At 36.8% G+C, this 17,303-nt stretch overlaps 2 protein-coding genes and 1 long non-coding RNA gene across 5 annotated transcripts; 2 read left to right on the forward strand and 1 right to left on the reverse strand.

Moving 5' to 3' along the window:
* The first annotated feature begins 8,837 nt into the window (after positions 1–8,837).
* On the forward strand, positions 8,838–11,594 carry LOC112790947 (gamma carbonic anhydrase-like 2, mitochondrial). The gene is made up of 2 exons (XM_025833581.2): positions 8,838–9,359; positions 10,905–11,594. The coding sequence occupies exons 1-2, from the start codon at positions 8,969–8,971 to the stop codon at positions 11,279–11,281; spliced, it is 768 nt and encodes a 255-aa protein (XP_025689366.1). The 5' UTR covers positions 8,838–8,968; the 3' UTR covers positions 11,282–11,594.
* A 511-nt stretch (positions 11,595–12,105) lies between these two features.
* Positions 12,106–12,552, forward strand: LOC140183831 (uncharacterized). The gene is made up of 2 exons (XR_011880094.1): positions 12,106–12,237; positions 12,307–12,552. It is a non-coding gene; the product is annotated as an uncharacterized lncRNA (long non-coding RNA).
* A 197-nt stretch (positions 12,553–12,749) lies between these two features.
* Positions 12,750–16,743, reverse strand: LOC112790946 (squamosa promoter-binding-like protein 13A). 3 transcript variants are annotated; one of them, XM_025833578.3, is made up of 4 exons: positions 16,226–16,743; positions 14,942–15,470; positions 14,159–14,292; positions 12,750–13,471 (listed from the first exon to the last, which is right to left on the reverse strand). In XM_025833578.3, the coding sequence occupies exons 2-4, from the start codon at positions 15,421–15,423 to the stop codon at positions 12,861–12,863; spliced, it is 1,227 nt and encodes a 408-aa protein (XP_025689363.1). In that variant the 5' UTR covers positions 15,424–15,470; positions 16,226–16,743; the 3' UTR covers positions 12,750–12,860. The 3 variants fall into 3 exon arrangements, with proteins under 3 accessions (XP_025689363.1, XP_025689364.1, XP_025689362.1); XM_025833579.3 differs by having other exon boundaries at positions 15,953–16,596; XM_025833577.3 differs by having other exon boundaries at positions 14,942–16,683.
* Between the last annotated feature and the right edge of the window lie 560 nt (positions 16,744–17,303).

A 17,303-nucleotide genomic window follows, 5' to 3' on the forward strand; every position in this document is an offset into this window, starting at 1 on the left:
TGAAAAAGATATGATTAAAAAGATATGATTGAAAAGATATTTTGAAAAAGATTTGAAAAGAAAATTAAAAAGATTTGATTTTTAAAATTAAAATTGATTACTTGACTAACAAGAAACTAAAAGATATGATTCTAGAATTTAAAGATTAAACCTTTCTTAACAAGGAAGTAACAAACTTCAAATTTTTGAATCAATCACATTAATTGTTAGTAAAGTTTTTGAAATTTTGAAATAAAGATAAGAAAAAGATTTTGAAAATCAATTTTAAAAATTTTCGAAAATAATAAAAAAAAGAAAAAGATTTGATTTTTGAAAAAGATTTTGAAAAGATAAGATTTTTAAAATTGAAATCTTGACTTGACTAACAAGAAACAACTTATTTTAAAAAATTTTGACTAAGTCAACTCAAAGATTTTGAAATTTATGAGTAAAATAAAGGAAAGATATTTTTTGATTTTTTTTAATTTAATGTGGAAAGAGAAAAACAACAAAATGACTCAAGACATAAAAATTATGAATCAAAACAACTAATGCATGCAAGAACACTATGAATGTCAAGATGAACACCAAGAACACTTTGAAGATCAAGATGAACATCAAGACTTATTTTTGAAAAATTTTCAAGAAAAGAAAAACATGCAAGACACCAAACTTAGAAATTTTTCATGTTTAGACATTATTAATGCAAAAATACATATGAAAAACAACAAAAGGCACGAAACAAGAGAATTTAAAGATCAAACAAGAAGACTTGTCAAGAACAACTTGAAGATCATGAAGAATGCAATGCATGAATTTTTTCGAAAAAAATGCACAAATTTTAAAAACATGCAATTGACACCAAACTTAAAAATTGACACTAGATTCAAACAAGAAACACAAAATATTTTTGGTTTTTATGATTTTATTAAATTTTTTTTTGGGTTTTTCGAAAATTTCTTTTTAGAAAAACGAAAACAAAATAAAAAATTTTTGAAAGATTTTTGAAAACTTTTTGAAAAGAAAATTACCTAATCTGAGCAACAAGATGAACCGTCAGTTGTCCAAACTCGAACAATCCCCGGCAACGGCGCCATAAACTTAGTGCACGAAATTGTGATCTCAATGGCGCCAACAAGTTGGTACGCACAATTGTAATATCACTCTTCACAACTTCGCACAATTAACTAGCAAGTGCATTGGGTCGTCCAAGTAATACCTTACGTGAGTAAGGGTCGATCCCACGGAGATTGTCGGTATGAAGCAAGCTATGGTCATCTTGTAAATCTCAATCAGGCGAATTCAAATGGTTATAATGGTTTTTGAATATAAAGATAAATAAAGCATAAAATAGAGATAAAGATACTTATGCAATTCATTGGTGGGAATTTCAGATAAGTGCATAAAGATACTATGTTCCTTCTGAATCTCTGCTTTCCTACTGCTTTCATCCAATCATTCTTACTCCTTTCCGTGGTAAGTTGTATGTTTGGGTTTCACTGGCGTCAATGGCTACTTCCCATCCTCTCAGTGAAAATGGTCCAAATGCTCTGTCACAGCACTGCTAATCATCTGTCGGTTCTCGATCATATTGGAATAGAATCTAGTGATTCTTTTGCGTTTGTCACTACCCCCAACACTCGCAAGTTTGAAGCTCGTCACAGTCATCCCATCTCAGATCCTACTCGGAATACCACAGACAAGGTTTAGACTTTTTGGATCTTAGGAATGGCCGCCAATAATTCTAGCTTATACCACAAAGATTCCGATCTTTTGGAATGGAGGCTAAGAGATACGCGCTCGATCTAAGGTAGAACGGAAGTGGTTGTCAGGCATACGTTCATAGGTGAGAATGATGATGAGTGTCACAAATCATCACATTCATCATGTTGAAGTACAGCGGATATCTTAGAATAAGAATAAGTTGAATTGAATAGAAGAACAATAGTAATTGCATTAATACTCGAGGAACAGCAGAGCTCCACACCTTAATCTATGGTGTGTAGAAACTCCACCGTTGAAAATACATAAGTGATAAAGGTACAAGCATAGCCAATTGGCCAGCCCCCAAAGTCTAAGAACTAAATGTCCAAAGATAGATACCAAGATGTCTAATACAATAGTAAAAAGTTCTATTTATATTAAACTAGTTACTAGGGTTTACAGAAATAAGTCTTAGTGCAGAAATCCACTTCCGGGGCCCACTTTGGTGTGTGCTTGGGCTGAGCTTGAGCTTTACACGTGCAGAGGCTTCTCTTGGGGTTAAACACTAAGTTGTAACATGTTTTTGGCGTTTAACTCTGGTTTGTGACATGTTTCTGGTGTTTTACTCTAGAATGCAGCATGAAACTGGCGTTGAACGCCAGTTTGCATCATCTAAACTCAAATAAGGTATGAAATATTATATATTGATGGAAAGCCCTGGATGTCTATTTTCCAACTCAGTCGAGAGCACGCCATTTAGAGTTTTGTAGCTCCAGAAAATCTATTTCGAGTGCAGGGAGGTCAGAATCCAACAACATCAGCAGTCCTTTTTCAGCCTGAATCAGATTTTTGCTCAGGTCCCTCAATTTCAGCCAGAAAATACCTGAAATCACAGAAAAATACACAAACTCATAGTAAAATCCAGAAATGTGAATTTTGCAAAAAAACTAATAAAAACATCCCTAAAAGTAGCTAGATCCTACTAAAAACTACCTAAAAACAATGCCAAAAAGCGTATAAATTATTTGCTCATCAGTATTGCAAGTTGAAAGCCAATAGAATCAATACCTTGGAGCAATTAGTGATAGAGTTCTGCAACAAGTTCCTAGAAGAACCCTCTATGCACATCATGGACCTGGGGAGAGTGAAACAGAGACTGGGAGAAAGATTGGTAGCATTCATCAAGAGATACAAAGATCAAGCTTTACTTTGTATAGACACTCTCCCAGAGCCATAATTGGTGTATGGGTGTATTAGAAATGTGAAAGATGGATCCCAAATTTATCTTTCTATGAACAACATAAATACTTTCTTTAAACTCTTAAAGAAAGAATCTGACATAACCAAGGCAATGAAAAGCAGTGGAAGGAGATCTAAAGAAGTTTTCCCTCTGGAGGTGTGTGCTGCTGATGGCAGGGGCAGGAGAAGTTCCTATTTTAGGGGTGCTAAGAGAAACAGTCCTCTACCCCCGCTACCTCTCTCCAAAGCTCAGGCTATGGTTTTTGTAAATGGATGGTTTGAGGATGGAACATTAAACCCTAGAACAAATAGAGAGCCACCAACACCTGAAGACCTGAGAGATCTAAGATATTGCATGGTGCACCGAAATAAGAGCCATGGGTTGACTGATTGTTATGTGGTGAGGACAATGTTTCATAGTCAAGTGAAGGAAGGGAAGATACTCCTAAATGGAGAACCAAACCAAGAAGGTGTATGAAGCACTCCTTTTCCTCAACATGATGTTGGAATGATAGGCATTGAAGGAGAGGTAATGTTGACAGAGATTGTAGGTGAAGCAGAAGAGATGGTCACTATGGAGGAGTCCCTGGATGAAGACACATTGACAAGAGGTCTTTTAAAGTCTCGAGATTGTAGAATCATGTTCAACCATCTTGGCTTGGAACCCCACATTCAGAAAGAGGTGGCCAGAGCTCTAATAGGAGTCGTTCAGAAGCATGCAAAAAGTTTTGGAGGCGTCAACGCTCCACTCACAAGATTGGCAAAGGCCCATGCAAACGCCCTGGTATTTCGAGACCCTGACTCATTCAATGGGGAGTTCTACCATAATAAACCATTGTACGTGGAAGCAGTGGTAGAAGGTATGAAGGTCAGAAGGGCCTTGGTGGATGCTGGATTGGGGGTAAATATCATACCCACTGATATATTCCAAGAAATGGGAGGTTATGCTAATCAGATAAAGCCTACTCAAGTAGGGCTCAATGCTTTCAATGGAGCGGGTGTGAAATCTAGAGGGTGTGTTAATGCCGTCTTGGAAGTTGGCCCCATAAAGACCAATAATAAATTTCATGTGGTATATGGAAGCTCTAGCTACCATATCCTACTGGGACGTCCATGGATTCATTTACATCGGTGCGTTCCTTCAAATTGGCATCAATGCATAAAGTCTAGCTGGAGAGGGAAGGATATTAGCATCTCAGCCACTGTAACACCCTTTGATGCGGGAAAAGCACATTTAGTGGATGCGAGTTTTTATGAAGAGCTTGCGTTACTAGGGGTCAACAAAATAAGGCCTGTGTGGGAATGCGCCATGGGAACACCCAGACAAAAAGCAGCACGAAAGAACACCCTGATAGGGGAAATACCAAAAGAAAACACTAAAAAACAAGCAACAGCAGTCGAAGACCTAGGGCTTCGTAGGAAAATTCTCCTGGGTGGAGGATATAGGTGGTGTATCTTATAGGAACTCGGGGGTCCAGCGGAGGAAAATTACCAGAACTCCTCTGGCCCCGACATCCTAAGTGTACAAGAGGAAGAACATCTACAAAGCAACATAGGAAATGTCCCTCTCCAACTCTAAGATAAAGCAAAGCAGAAGGAGGAAGAATTGGAAGAGATTAATTTAGGGACTTAAGAACACCCAAGGCCTTTGTTCATGTGCAAAGCTCTAGGGGAAAAGGAGAAACGGGATTTGATAGTGCTATTAACAGAGTTCAGAGATGTGTTCGCTTGGAACTATGATGAAATGACAGGGTTAGACCCAAACCTGGTAACCCACAATTTAGCTATGAGGAAAGGAACAACTCCTGTCAAGCAAGCTCCTAGAAAATTCTCCAATGAAATAGAAGTTCAAGTAAAGAAAGAAAATTTGGGTAGAGAAAAAGATGGATTTTTTAGCTTGTTAGTTTCAGAAGTCAGAAAAATCTAGAAGAAGGTGAAGGTGAAAGTGAAAAGTAGTGAAAGTGAAGAAGACGATGATCCTGATTTGAATAGATGGCTTGAGGTCCTTTTATAGTGTAAAACCATGATGAAGAAGAAATCTATTGTCCAATGGTTTTTAATCTGATATTTGATTTACTGCTTTTTCCAAAATATCTTTAGGTATTCGTGTCACCTCAAGTCTTGTCAACTGAAAAGGTAGGAAGTTGATTCCCGTACGTTAAACTAAAGCTCCTGACATGTGACATTAGTGAAGGGACATCTAGTTTGGTTTTCTTTTAACTAGATGACACCTTTACACTTCAAATCCACCCAATCCACTTCCACCAATATGGTTCCCATTGAAGAGAAATTCAACTCCTCAAGGTGTTCTTTTGGGTTCCATCCTTTTTGCCCAATACCTTTAGGAGGAACTTAACTCTTTTTTTTACCATGTTTGTAGGTCATTATAAAAATTAATTATGTACAAAAAAGGTTTATATTTTTAGTACACAATCAGTTTGTATGTTTTAGTTAGTAGTTGTTAAACTTGTTAAGTTGTTATTCATATATTGTATTATTTTATTTTTGTTATTTAGGAAAAATTTGATTAAAGTTATTTTAGGAACAAATAGGTTTAAAAGTGTGAAAGAAACATTTTTATTGAATTTTTTACATAAAAATATAATTAAAAAGTAAGCTTAATCATGCAGATATATCCGCAATCCGATCCGATTCGATACTAAAAAACGCAGATTTTGTATCCGATCCGATCCAATGGGAATTGGAGCGGATCGGATCGAATTTTTGGCCATATCCGATCTGATCCGATCAATGGACACCCCTAGTTTTACCTTTCCGACAAGCTTGCGACCTTACGTAATACTTATTTTAAACCTTTTTACCAGTTTTAGGGAATTGAATCAAGAGAGAGAATAGTAAGGGAATAAAAGGGGTAATTTTGATTATGAGATTAGAAGACCGTGACTTAAGCTTGGTAAGTTCTGTGGATAAGATAAGAGGAGAATTAATGATGAATCGTGAAAATAATGATGATTATGAGATTGTTAGCGAGAGCGATGATGATGAAGAGATTGTTAATAAGAATGATGATGATTATAAGACTGATAAAGAGAATGAGGATGATTGTGAGATTGTTATTGAGAAGGATAACGATTATGAGATTGATATGAAATATGATCCTGACTGTGACATACCTGTCTGGGTAGATGCAGTGGAGTGATTCAGCTTGCTCCGGGACATGGTGAGATATACCTGCCTGGATAGATGCAGTGGAGTGATTCCGCTTGTTCCGGGACATGGTGAGACATACCTACTTGAGTAGATGCAGTGAAGTGATTCCGCTTGCTCCGGGTTTGGTTTGAGACTCCTGAGGTAGACACAGTGGTTAGCCCCCACTTGCTCCCAATCGAGGCTGATTTAAGATTTGTGAAATTATATGAGTTTCGAATTTCTTTGGGTAAATGCAGTGGGTCAGCTCCACTTGCTCCAAGTTGAGATCCAAGATTCGGTTGACCCTGCCTTGTAAGATGTGGTCGGACACTTAGACATTTCCGAATGAGCTCTCCCCCATGGATGTTTTTATTTTATTGGTTATGATTTTGAGCTTGGGGATGGGCGCTCGCAGGGATTGTCCAATGGTTAGCTACCAAGACATCTCGGGTTGGCTTTGTAACCGACAGATGATATCATCGGCCATAGGGCAGGCATTCATCATTTTGCATATGTTTGATTTGTTTGGGTTTGCTTATCTGTATTGGTTTCCATAATTGTATATGCTAAACTATGTGATTATGTGCTATTTGCCTTACTTGAATCTACTTGTGTATTACTTGTCTGCATTACTTGTGTTTGTACAACTGAGAAGTCCCTCATGCTGGTGTCGGTTGACGTTGAGGGCTGTTCTTGTTGAAATGGAATAATGATATGATTAATTTAAAATGATGATTATTGAATGAGGTAATTTGAGTTCCCTAGGTAGACGCATTGAAGTGATTTCACTTGCTCCAAGTAGAAAATGAGATAATTTGAGCTCCGTGGGTAGACGCAATAAAGTAATTTCACTTGCTCCAGGTGAGGATATGAGGTATTGATATGGGATTGCTGAGACAGAATAGCTTGTGATGGTTTTGTTTATGATTCTAATTCTGATTTGTTGGAGAGTTAGAAAGTTAGGAAACATGAGGAAGATGAATTAGATTTAGCTTTCCCTTATGACAGTTGCCTATTTATGGATTAGCGAGAACATATGATGAATATTTGGTGAAAGTTTAGGATGCTTAGTGAGTTTTTATTATGATGCATTGTATTTATTTGGCACTTTTACCGTACTGGGAACCCATGGGTCGGGGGTTCTTATTCCGTATATATCTCTTGTTTTTCAGATGCAAGTCCAAGTGCTCAACAGTGAGCTGTGGTTTGTCTGAAAGACGGCGAAGACCTCTAAGATATCTTATTTACTTTTGCTTAGATTCTTTCCGCTTTTGTTTTTAAAGAACTCATGCTATATATTTAATCCTTTTGAAAACTTGCCTATAAAGGCCCTTGTGTATCATTTGGGAGAGATTAGGAGATATGGTTGTTAAACTGCTTTTATACTGTACCCTAGCCAGCCTAAACTTCGCGGGTCACGACTAGTGGCTTATTATTTATGATATATATCTATATTTTTTTTATCTTATTCTTCTCGACGAAATTATCTTTATATCGTCTCAGTTCATGCTTTATCTTCTTTTTGTCGATACGTAGCGCTACAATTTCGCGATTTTATTTTTACTCCTTTTTAAGCCTCTCGATTAATACTCCTTTGAATTATACTTATAAACTATGTATTAAAATCCACCTTGAGAGTCGTACCACCTTATTATCATTGACTTATGACACAAGCATAAGAATTTGAATATTAGGGTGTTACAAACGAGCCCCATGATTGCTGCTTCAGTAGAAAAGTTTTAGATTTCTAAACATGCTTTACGGAACGAGGGAATGACAATTGCACGATCGTCATTGTGTTGATCAGGTTATGATTCTGATGCAGTATGTCCGTCTTCAATATGGTTGTCCACCATGGTTGGGTATAGACTTCCAGGTCCCCGATAACGATGCCAATGTTCCTAGATTTACCTAGAATCAATGTGATTTGAGTCTGAATGTGAGGTCCAGACTTCTTTTGAAATGAGATACTCCTCTGTCTCCTCAGCAAGGGGTTGCTGTTCGAGCTCTTTGGAGAGGATGGTGGGATAACCTGCAAAGAACTCTGATGCTCAAATTAACAAGAATTTTAGACAAGATTTTAGTAGATTGGAGTTTAAAAAATACCTAAAAGTGTCAAGGTATTTATAATAGTAGGGAAAATAAATTATCTTTCGGCAGCTTATCCACTTATCTTGGTGGGTAGTTATTTTCTCCCTTTTATCTAGGAGTTGTTGAGATATCTTTTCTAAATCAATAAAAAAAATACAAAAATTAGTTATTTATTTAAACAAGTAGGATTAAATCTATGTTGCAATGTTCGACCTCTTTGAGATTGAATAGACCATAGTATAGATATAGATTCTTGCTTTATAGAGTGTTAATTAGATTTTTACCCATTTAAAGTTTGACTCTTGTAATGGATCATGATATGAACAAAAATATTTTTATTTATTTTAGAAAAAAAATTCCGTTTAAGGAAGTTGTAAAACATATTAGACATCGAAATAGGATTATTTGGTAATTTTTTTTATTAATAATTTTATATGGATAGATATAGATTAATATTTTAGTTATTTATTATGGAGTTTTATATATCAAAATATTCCTATAAAACTTAGGATATTAGTATTTATCATTTTTTTTTTCAAAATTAATATCACTATACAAATTATTGAAAAAAATAATAAAAAGAATGAAGTGTAAGAGTAAACAAACAATTGGACCGGGCTAAAATTGTTAGCCCAACTTGTGAAGCCAATAAATCATATATTGGGCTTAAAATTTCCGGGTTCTCTTGGATAGTCCAGAGACACATCCCCCCTTCTTCCCTCACTCTCTGTTGTCGTCTCACACCACCATCTCCGATTCCACACTCACTGTTTCACCATCACAGTTCTCTCTTTCACTGTGTCTCATGGCGAGTCTAGCACGCTTCTCTAGAAGAGCCCTAAGGAGTGCTCACACAATAGCAAACCGCCACGTGGAATCGCCACAGCTGCTGCACACAGCTGAGCGCGCTTTTGCGACGCAAGCACCCAATTCGATAACTGCATCGCCGGATCGGGTGAAGTGGGACTACAGAGGGCAAAGGAAGATAATCCCGCTGGGTCAGTGGCTCCCGAAGGTCGCTGTCGATGCCTACGTGGCACCCAATGTCGTCCTCGCCGGACAAGTCACTGTCTGGGACGCTGCCTCCGTCTGGCCCGGCGCCGTCCTCCGCGGCGATCTCAACAAGATCACCGTTGGATTCTGTTCCAACATTCAGGAGCGCTGCGTCCTTCACGCTGCTTGGTCTTCTCCCACAGGTTAGGTTATTTTCCCCCTTTATATTTTTATGTTAGGTTATTACCGTTACAATAGCTTGTAATTTTCGTTGAGTTTGTTTGCTTTCTGATGAAATGTGACACCAAATAGCGGGAGTTTTGTTTTGGCGTTGCAAATTGTTCATTTATTTGAGCAGGGGGGTTTCTTTCTGAGCAGGTAGCCACATGCTAGTTTCTAGGGGTTTAGATTCATAAAATTCATGTTTTGGAAATGTTTTATCCTATTGATTGGATTTTACGCCTTTTTATTTTATTTTTTTAATGTTATGCCTATGTATATGTATATGAAAATTCTACAACAATCAAGATGGTGTATTTTAGCATATTCGCCACAGTTTATACCAAAATTGAAATCATAATTCACCTAATATAATGTCTTGCAGCTGAATTGCATCCTAAGATTTTTATACATTGTTTTATTCGCATCATATCCTTATCCTTCATACTTGTCTGTGCTTCATATTTTTATATCGGATCTTGCATGATGTAAGCCTTTAACTTGTAAATATGCTTGATGTTATGTCCTCTGCAACACTTGTAATGCCATATTGCAATTGTGAAAGATAAACTAGCTTAAATTTGATAATCTGTTTTCAAATCTCTTAGTGTTGGCACATAATTATCATATATTATTAGCTAGCCTTTGATTTATTCTTTTTGTTTCACGATTTAATGGATTCTTAACTTCTAATAGTAAATTGATGAATGGTTCAGTTTTCTGGTCATTTTCAACCGTTTCCAATTGCTTTCTTCCCTTTCTCAACTATTGTGTCATTGTGTCATTTAACTCGGGAAGCTGGAGTACAATTGGATGGTTACCTGTGCCTCAATAGATATGAGCTTCTAGTATAAAGCCATTAATTTGCCTTTAGCAGGGACGGAAGCATGTAATAATTTTTGGCATCATCTAAATACTTTAATCCCTATATTTATGTTCTTTAATTGTTGAATTCTTTGCTGTTGGTGCTATTTCTGGTGGAAGTACAATTCATTTTTTCTTAATTGTTTAGAGATTTACAAGTTCATTATGTTAATTCTGTTGCTTATACTTATAACTCTTAATACATCATAGATTTCCGAGCTCCTGCTTTCCTTTATTAAGAATCACCTTTGAAGGCTTGATAAATAAATGTGGATAAGCCATATATAAAAACCAAAAATTGTCGTTTCCTATCATATTTGGACTTTTCAGATAGAGAAATGTGGATAAGGGGGTAATTAATCCAGTTACTTCACTTTTGAAGGCTCGATTCTTTTACAGTGTTGCATTAAATGAGTTGATACACTAATGTCTATGGAAGCTATGATAAAGAGAGTGAATTTGATGGGGGTAATCCAAGTAATGATGGAGGGAGGCCAAGAAAAACTGTAGCATGGTTTGATATGACATCAGTGAATCATTTGATCCTTGTCTAATCATCCCCATCTGGTGGAATAAAACTTTGTTGTTGTTGTTGCTGGTGGTGGTGGTTAGATATTTGTGTATGTATTGCTTATTTATTGTGTATGCTTTCTTCTGTAAATCAGGCCTTCCAGCTGAGACTTCTATAGAGAGGTATGTGACGGTTGGGGCATACTCCCTTTTGAGGTCCTGCACTATTGAGCCAGAGTGCATCATTGGGCAGCGCTCCATCCTCATGGAAGGTTCACTAGTGGAAACACAGTCAATCCTTGAAGCTGGGTCAGTTCTTCCGCCAGGGAGGCGAATTCCATCAGGTGAACTTTGGGCAGGAAATCCTGCCAGGTTTGTTAGGTCTTTGACCCATGAAGAAATAGTAGAAATCCCCAAGCTCGCTATTGCAATAAACGATCTGAGCAGAGATCATTACTCAGAGTTCCTTCCCTATTCTACAGTATATTTGGAAGTTGAAAAGTTCAAGAAATCATTAGGTATTTCTGTTTGATATCCCAGGTTGCCATTCCTCAATGTTGATGTTAGCTGGAATTTTGCTTGTAAGGAAATAATAATGTGAACAGTGAGAGAAAACTTCTGTGTTTTTGTTGTATTCCTTGCTGCAAGTAACGAGAGTTAAGACATGATCTCCCATATAATTGACTCGAGTAATCTGTTAAGAGACGAGATGCATCTTGCGAGATATGGGCACTCTTTTTCTACTTCCCCATTTGATGGGGGTATGTCTCTTTTTGGTTGTTTGAAGCAAGTGTATTAAAAATGGACTTAATTTGATTAATAAGTTATATTAATTTGTAGCAAAAGAATACTGGATTCTGTGTTTTAAATTTGTATTACCTCGATGATCATTTGGTAAATAATAGTAGTTTTTTTTTCTTCCAGTCATGGTTACCATTCATGTTTGATTTATATCCCATGATTTTAAAAGTAATAAATGGACCAGAGTAGACCCAATAGCATCAATCGTACTTGTATCTGATATGCTTTGCGTAGTTCTCCGGAGTCCGGAAATGTTTTTAGGTTGGGGCCTTTCGGTGTTTGTATCTTCTGAGACTGAATGGAAGAACGGTAATGGCATCAGCTTATGATTGTTTTGTTTGGCATTTCAATGCTGCGATTCAAGAAAGAGCGGAAGAATAGTTATGCGATTAGTTCGATTGGTATTTGACAGTTTGGCGATGCAATTTTTTTGAGGAACAGCAGCGTGAGCAAACCACTGCAGAGAAGAAGGATCCTCTATAACATTCTCCGGTTAGCATTGTTATTCATTCAAATTAGTACCTCCTTAAGATTTAAACTTAGTTATCGTTAAGGGTTAAAATGAATCGAGTTGATTTGACGCAGTGAAGGATCTTACTAGTCTTCTTGATTTTGACTGCTCAGTTTTGCAGTATAAATGCTGCCATGTTTGGCTTAACTTGCTGCTGATCAGTCCCATAGCCATAGGTAACTTTTGTTGGTGGTTTGGTATGGTCTCTCTTTTATGCTTCTAACATCATTGGGCCTCCTCTCCAGGTTCACCATTGAAGCACGAAGCACGAAGCACGTCAGCACAATCAATAGCGGAGAGAAAGCAACGTCAAAACGACAGGCTACACCATTTGTTGGTACTTGATACTTGACTTAGCGAAGCAATAAAGCATGTGGCATAGGACTCGATAGGGAACTTAATGAACTTATAGCGAATAATAATGTGTTGCATCGTATTTGATAGGCACACAAGAATTCATCTTTTTTGTTAAAAAAATAGTTTCAGACATAGTTTGGAGGGGAAACAGATTAGTTAGGTCTATCCATTTGTTGAATCATGCACTGATATAAAGCCAATTAAATTCCCAATATAATTAAACACATAAGATTATAAAATACATTGAATGGGTGCTGTAAATTGTGGACCATGCGCAGCGTGGCAACCTCGTCGCTTTTAACCAAAAAAGAAAAAAAAAATCATGCCAATGTTTTTCCTTGTGGGATAGACATCAACTTCATTAAAGATTAAAGATACAATGATAACTCAAAAATTCATTCGAAGTTAATGAAAACAAGCAAAAGGGTGAGTGTCAGAGTCTTTATTCCCACTGAAAGGGGAATAGTTGAGGGGGATCACTCCCATGGGATCCATGAGAATCCATATTATACATTGAGGAACAATGTTCAGTCTCACTGTGGCCCATAACCGGGTCCACCGACTCCATGCTGCTGCTATCGTGGAGGCTGAGGCCTAAGGATTGTTGCATCAGGGAAGAGTGATGAGTATGATGAGTGTGAGGCTGCGGCACCAGTTGGTTCAATCCATTCCCAGGATTGTGTGTTGTCTGTGGTGATGACAGAAGAGAGAGAGCACAGGAAGAGTCATGAACCGAGCTTGTTAGGGTGTTATCACAGAACATGTTCCTCAGGCACATGGAAGAAGCAGCACCAGCATGATGGTGGTGATGGTTATCAACTTGTAAGAATGCAAGTTGTTGCTTCCCTTCTTTGTTGTTATTGTAGGGTGTTGGTGAGGATCCAAGGAACAGGTCTTGTTTATCAACCATGTGCATCTGTTGCTGTTGCTGGCTGCTGTGGCTGTGGAGCCTGACATCTCCGCAGGATGTAACAAGTCCTGCACTCCACCCAGCATTCACCACGCCAGATGAGGGGAACACATGCGAACCTGAGAAGGGTAGCAACTGGCTGCCTGAACAAAATTTAATGACACAAAAGTACTAGTCAACTAAAATTTTCAAATAATAGGGATAGTATCACTCTTTGGGATTCATTACTTTATCATGATAGGATGGAGTGTAGCTCCTGCTTCAAATGGGAGCTCTGTCAGCTCACACTCCACCATACGATGATAATCCTAAGTCAATGCACTAGAAAAATGAAACATACATATATTTTTCATTTTTTAAAAAACAGTGACTTTATTTACTTTGTTGTTATCTTGCAGCCTGCAAGTCATGAACATTTATGTCCAAACAAAGCAAAGTAGATATCTGAGCAAAAGATAACTAATTCACAAATCATAGTCTCTTAAAATGTGAAAAGTCTATCTTGCCCTCTCAAAAAAGCAAGAACCTTTATTTTTATCTTAATTTTTACTAGTGTGTACTGACATGTTATTTTAGTGGCCACTAGATTGTGATATGAGAGAGGACATCAATGGACCAAATCAGGGATGTTGGCAGCGCACTGAGGTTAGCTAAGTGCATTGTGCAATTGTGTCAATTCCTTACTCTTTTTTAAGAGTTGTGTACCTGTTTGGGGGGGGTGGGGGATCCTCAGAATGTGTCTGCCCCAAATCAAGACACATGTGGGTCCACTCAGATAATGCAAATGCAGCTAAGCTAGAAACTGTAACTTGGGAAGAAGCTAAGCTAACCTTGGAAACTGGACAAAAAACTACCACCTCTTGTGATTGGTTCTGGTTGTGGCTTTCTCCTCCTTCGGTTGTGTCCATCTAAGCGTTTTCTGCAGCTTCTCTTTCCTTCATCAAACTCCTCCAGTGAATGAAACCTTTCAGGAAGGAAAAAAGGACTAGTCAATTTGAATTACTTCAGGAACTTTAGCACATGTCTTGTGTCAATAACTCAATAATGGCATGGAATATTGCAGCAAGTAAAAATCAAATGCACATGAAGCTAACAAGTAAAAAATGGAAGTAAAAAACCAACCGGAAATAATACAAGCAATGTGCACTGTACAGAGTTTATTAACAGAACAATGTACAGGCAAGTCATTTTCTCAGATTCCATTAAAGGTTTTGTAACTTTGTATAGTGTACCACTGATATATATATATATATATATATATATATATATATATATATATAACTTCAGTTTGTTTCCCCCATTTTTGCAGAATCTACTGGTAACTGGTAAGAGGGCTTGCGAATGTTACATTGTAACTAAGCAGGAGATCAGCTGATTAATGTGCTAAAATTAAGATGCTAACAGCGGCAGAAAGCAAAACAAAGTAACTGGCTCGCGTATTTGTGAAGCCAACATGAAAAATTAGATACGGAAGAAGCATCTTAGATTAGAATTTTGTAGTCAAATAAACAACTTAAAAAAAAAAAGAGCTAATTAAGAGAACAACAAACATAAGGCATAGGCAAACAAACAATAAACAAATAAAATTCATAGCAGTATAGCATAAGAGGTACCTGCTACACTGTTGGCAGAACCTTTGTTTGTGGCCAGCAATTGTGACCTGAGCAGTCTTGGAATGGAGTTCGCAGACCTTATGGCGCCTGTGATAGTCTCTGCAAGTGCTGAGATCTGAATTGCACCCATCAACGAGGCATGACACTGTCTGTGTCCCATTGTTAATGGCTCTAGCTCTCTTTGATGACCCTGAGGAAGGTGATTGCATTACCATTTTGGAGTTGGACACCCCAACACCAACACCAACACCAACACCAGCAGCAACAGCATCTTTGTTGGACTTATTTGAATTAGTCACCAACACTGGTTCGGTTGCAGAATTCCCAACCTGGCCAAGTTTCAAGTCAACAGAGAATTCCCCTTCTTTTGTTCTGTAAACACCAAATCTGGTTGAGCCATCCACTGTTTCTATGTTTGGTAAGGTTGCCTCATCCACTTCTGTCAAATCCCAAGACGGTGGTGCTTTCAAATTCCAATCCATAGCTAAATGAATGCTTCCACTTCCTCTATTGTTTGCTTCACTCTTCTCTGCTCTCAAATTGCATGGAAAAAAGAGAAGAGAGTTAACCAAAGTAAAATGAAAGGACTTCAAGAAATTGTGTGTCTTCATTTGGTTTCAGGGCAAATATATGAAAAATTCCAATTCGACAAATATATCACAGTAATATAACCGATAGAAGAGGAAACAGCCAATTAGCCATAGGCACTTCACTTATTAAACAAACACATTATTGGACCAATCTTTGTCTGTATTTGAGTAGAGAAAAGTATTAAAAAGTAGGGAAGAAACATGCATCAGGGGAATAAATATCACAAGCAGATTAAACACCAAGTGGCCATGTTGTACAAGTTCCAAGGAAACTGGAAGTTACAAGTTGCAATTTAGAAAAGATTACAACAGCATACATACATATAAAATAGTAAATAGTATAGTATCATAATGAAACAACTCAATGCCGAGAAATTCAAAATAAAAAAGTAAGTGGTAATTGGAAGAAGGAAGAGAATACTTTGCAGCAAGCAGCTAGAAGGTTGCTTTCTACTTCTTCCCTTCACCAATACCACTGCCAGCCATAGATTAGATTCCAGGAATACTCAATGGAGTAAGTGAGTGAGTAAGTGAGTGAGTGAGTGGATAGTGAAATTAATGAACTAGATTTTTTTATTAAAAAAATTGAAACTTTCTTCATTTTAAGGAAGAAGTGAATGAATAAAATAATATAAAAGAGACAGAAGGAGAAAGGATTTAATGATGTGTTAAGAAGGAATCCCCACAGACCTACCTTGTTAGCCACTTAAGAAGATGAAATTGCGGATTTATGCAGACAGGAATTCGGATAATGTATTGAAAGTTGAAGTAGAAACTCACACAGAGAGAGAGAGAGAGAGAGAGAGAGAGAGAGAGAGAACACAATGGAAACTCAAAAAGGTGGGTGTGGGATGGGATGATATGCCGTGTTTAAGTGAGTTGAACACAATATTTTAATTAATATAAATTTATTTTGTTATATACATATTATATATTGTTTTTCCAAAAATAGGGGTTCTTGCGGGAATGCATTGCTTGAGAAAGGAAATAAAGATGATATATAATAAGGACAGGCTGTTGGTTGCTTTCAACTTTTACGAGTCAGGAAAAAGAAGTACAAAGAATGGATGCTCAAGACAAGGCATGTGGCATTGTGTTTCACATTTCATGGCATGCCTTTCCCCCTTCGGTTTTCCTTCTATCTTTCTTTCTCTTTCGTTTTTTTTTTTTCGTGGCATTCAATTTCGAACTTGCAAGTGTAAAGTGTTGCCCACACCCTCTTGGACCCAGTCTTGGGGAACAATCCAAAATAATTCATTACCACTTCAAATCACATCAAATTTGAACACAATAACTCAAGGTCCTAGGCTCCTACCATAGTTCAAGGTAAAAATAAATAAATAAACTACTCTACTTATGATTTGAGTTTTTCTAATAAGTTTCTTTCTTAAACAAAATGTTTTTTATTTTTCCAATAATTTTAAAAGTGTAAGATTTTTATTTTTGTCTGTTTGTGCTTTTTAGTATGTTTGCATAGTTTGGTTTAGTAAGACTATAATCAAAGTAATAAATTGTATCTTTTAAAAGAATAAATAATTTTAAGATTTTGTTAACTTGTGTCTTAGAAATATAGATTAAATATATCATAAAAAAATATTTTATAAAGTTATTGTAAAAATTATTTTTTTTATATTTTCAACACATTGAATACATTAAAAATATTTTTAAAAAACTATTATTATTCTTTAAAAATATATCCTTATTAAGATACAAGTAAATTAAATTCATAATTGTAACATTAAAAATTTATCCGAAGAAAGTCAGAGTAGAAA

This window comes from Arachis hypogaea, chromosome 3 (genome assembly GCF_003086295.3).
Source record: "Arachis hypogaea cultivar Tifrunner chromosome 3, arahy.Tifrunner.gnm2.J5K5, whole genome shotgun sequence".
Lineage (NCBI taxonomy): Eukaryota > Viridiplantae > Streptophyta > Magnoliopsida > Fabales > Fabaceae > Arachis > Arachis hypogaea.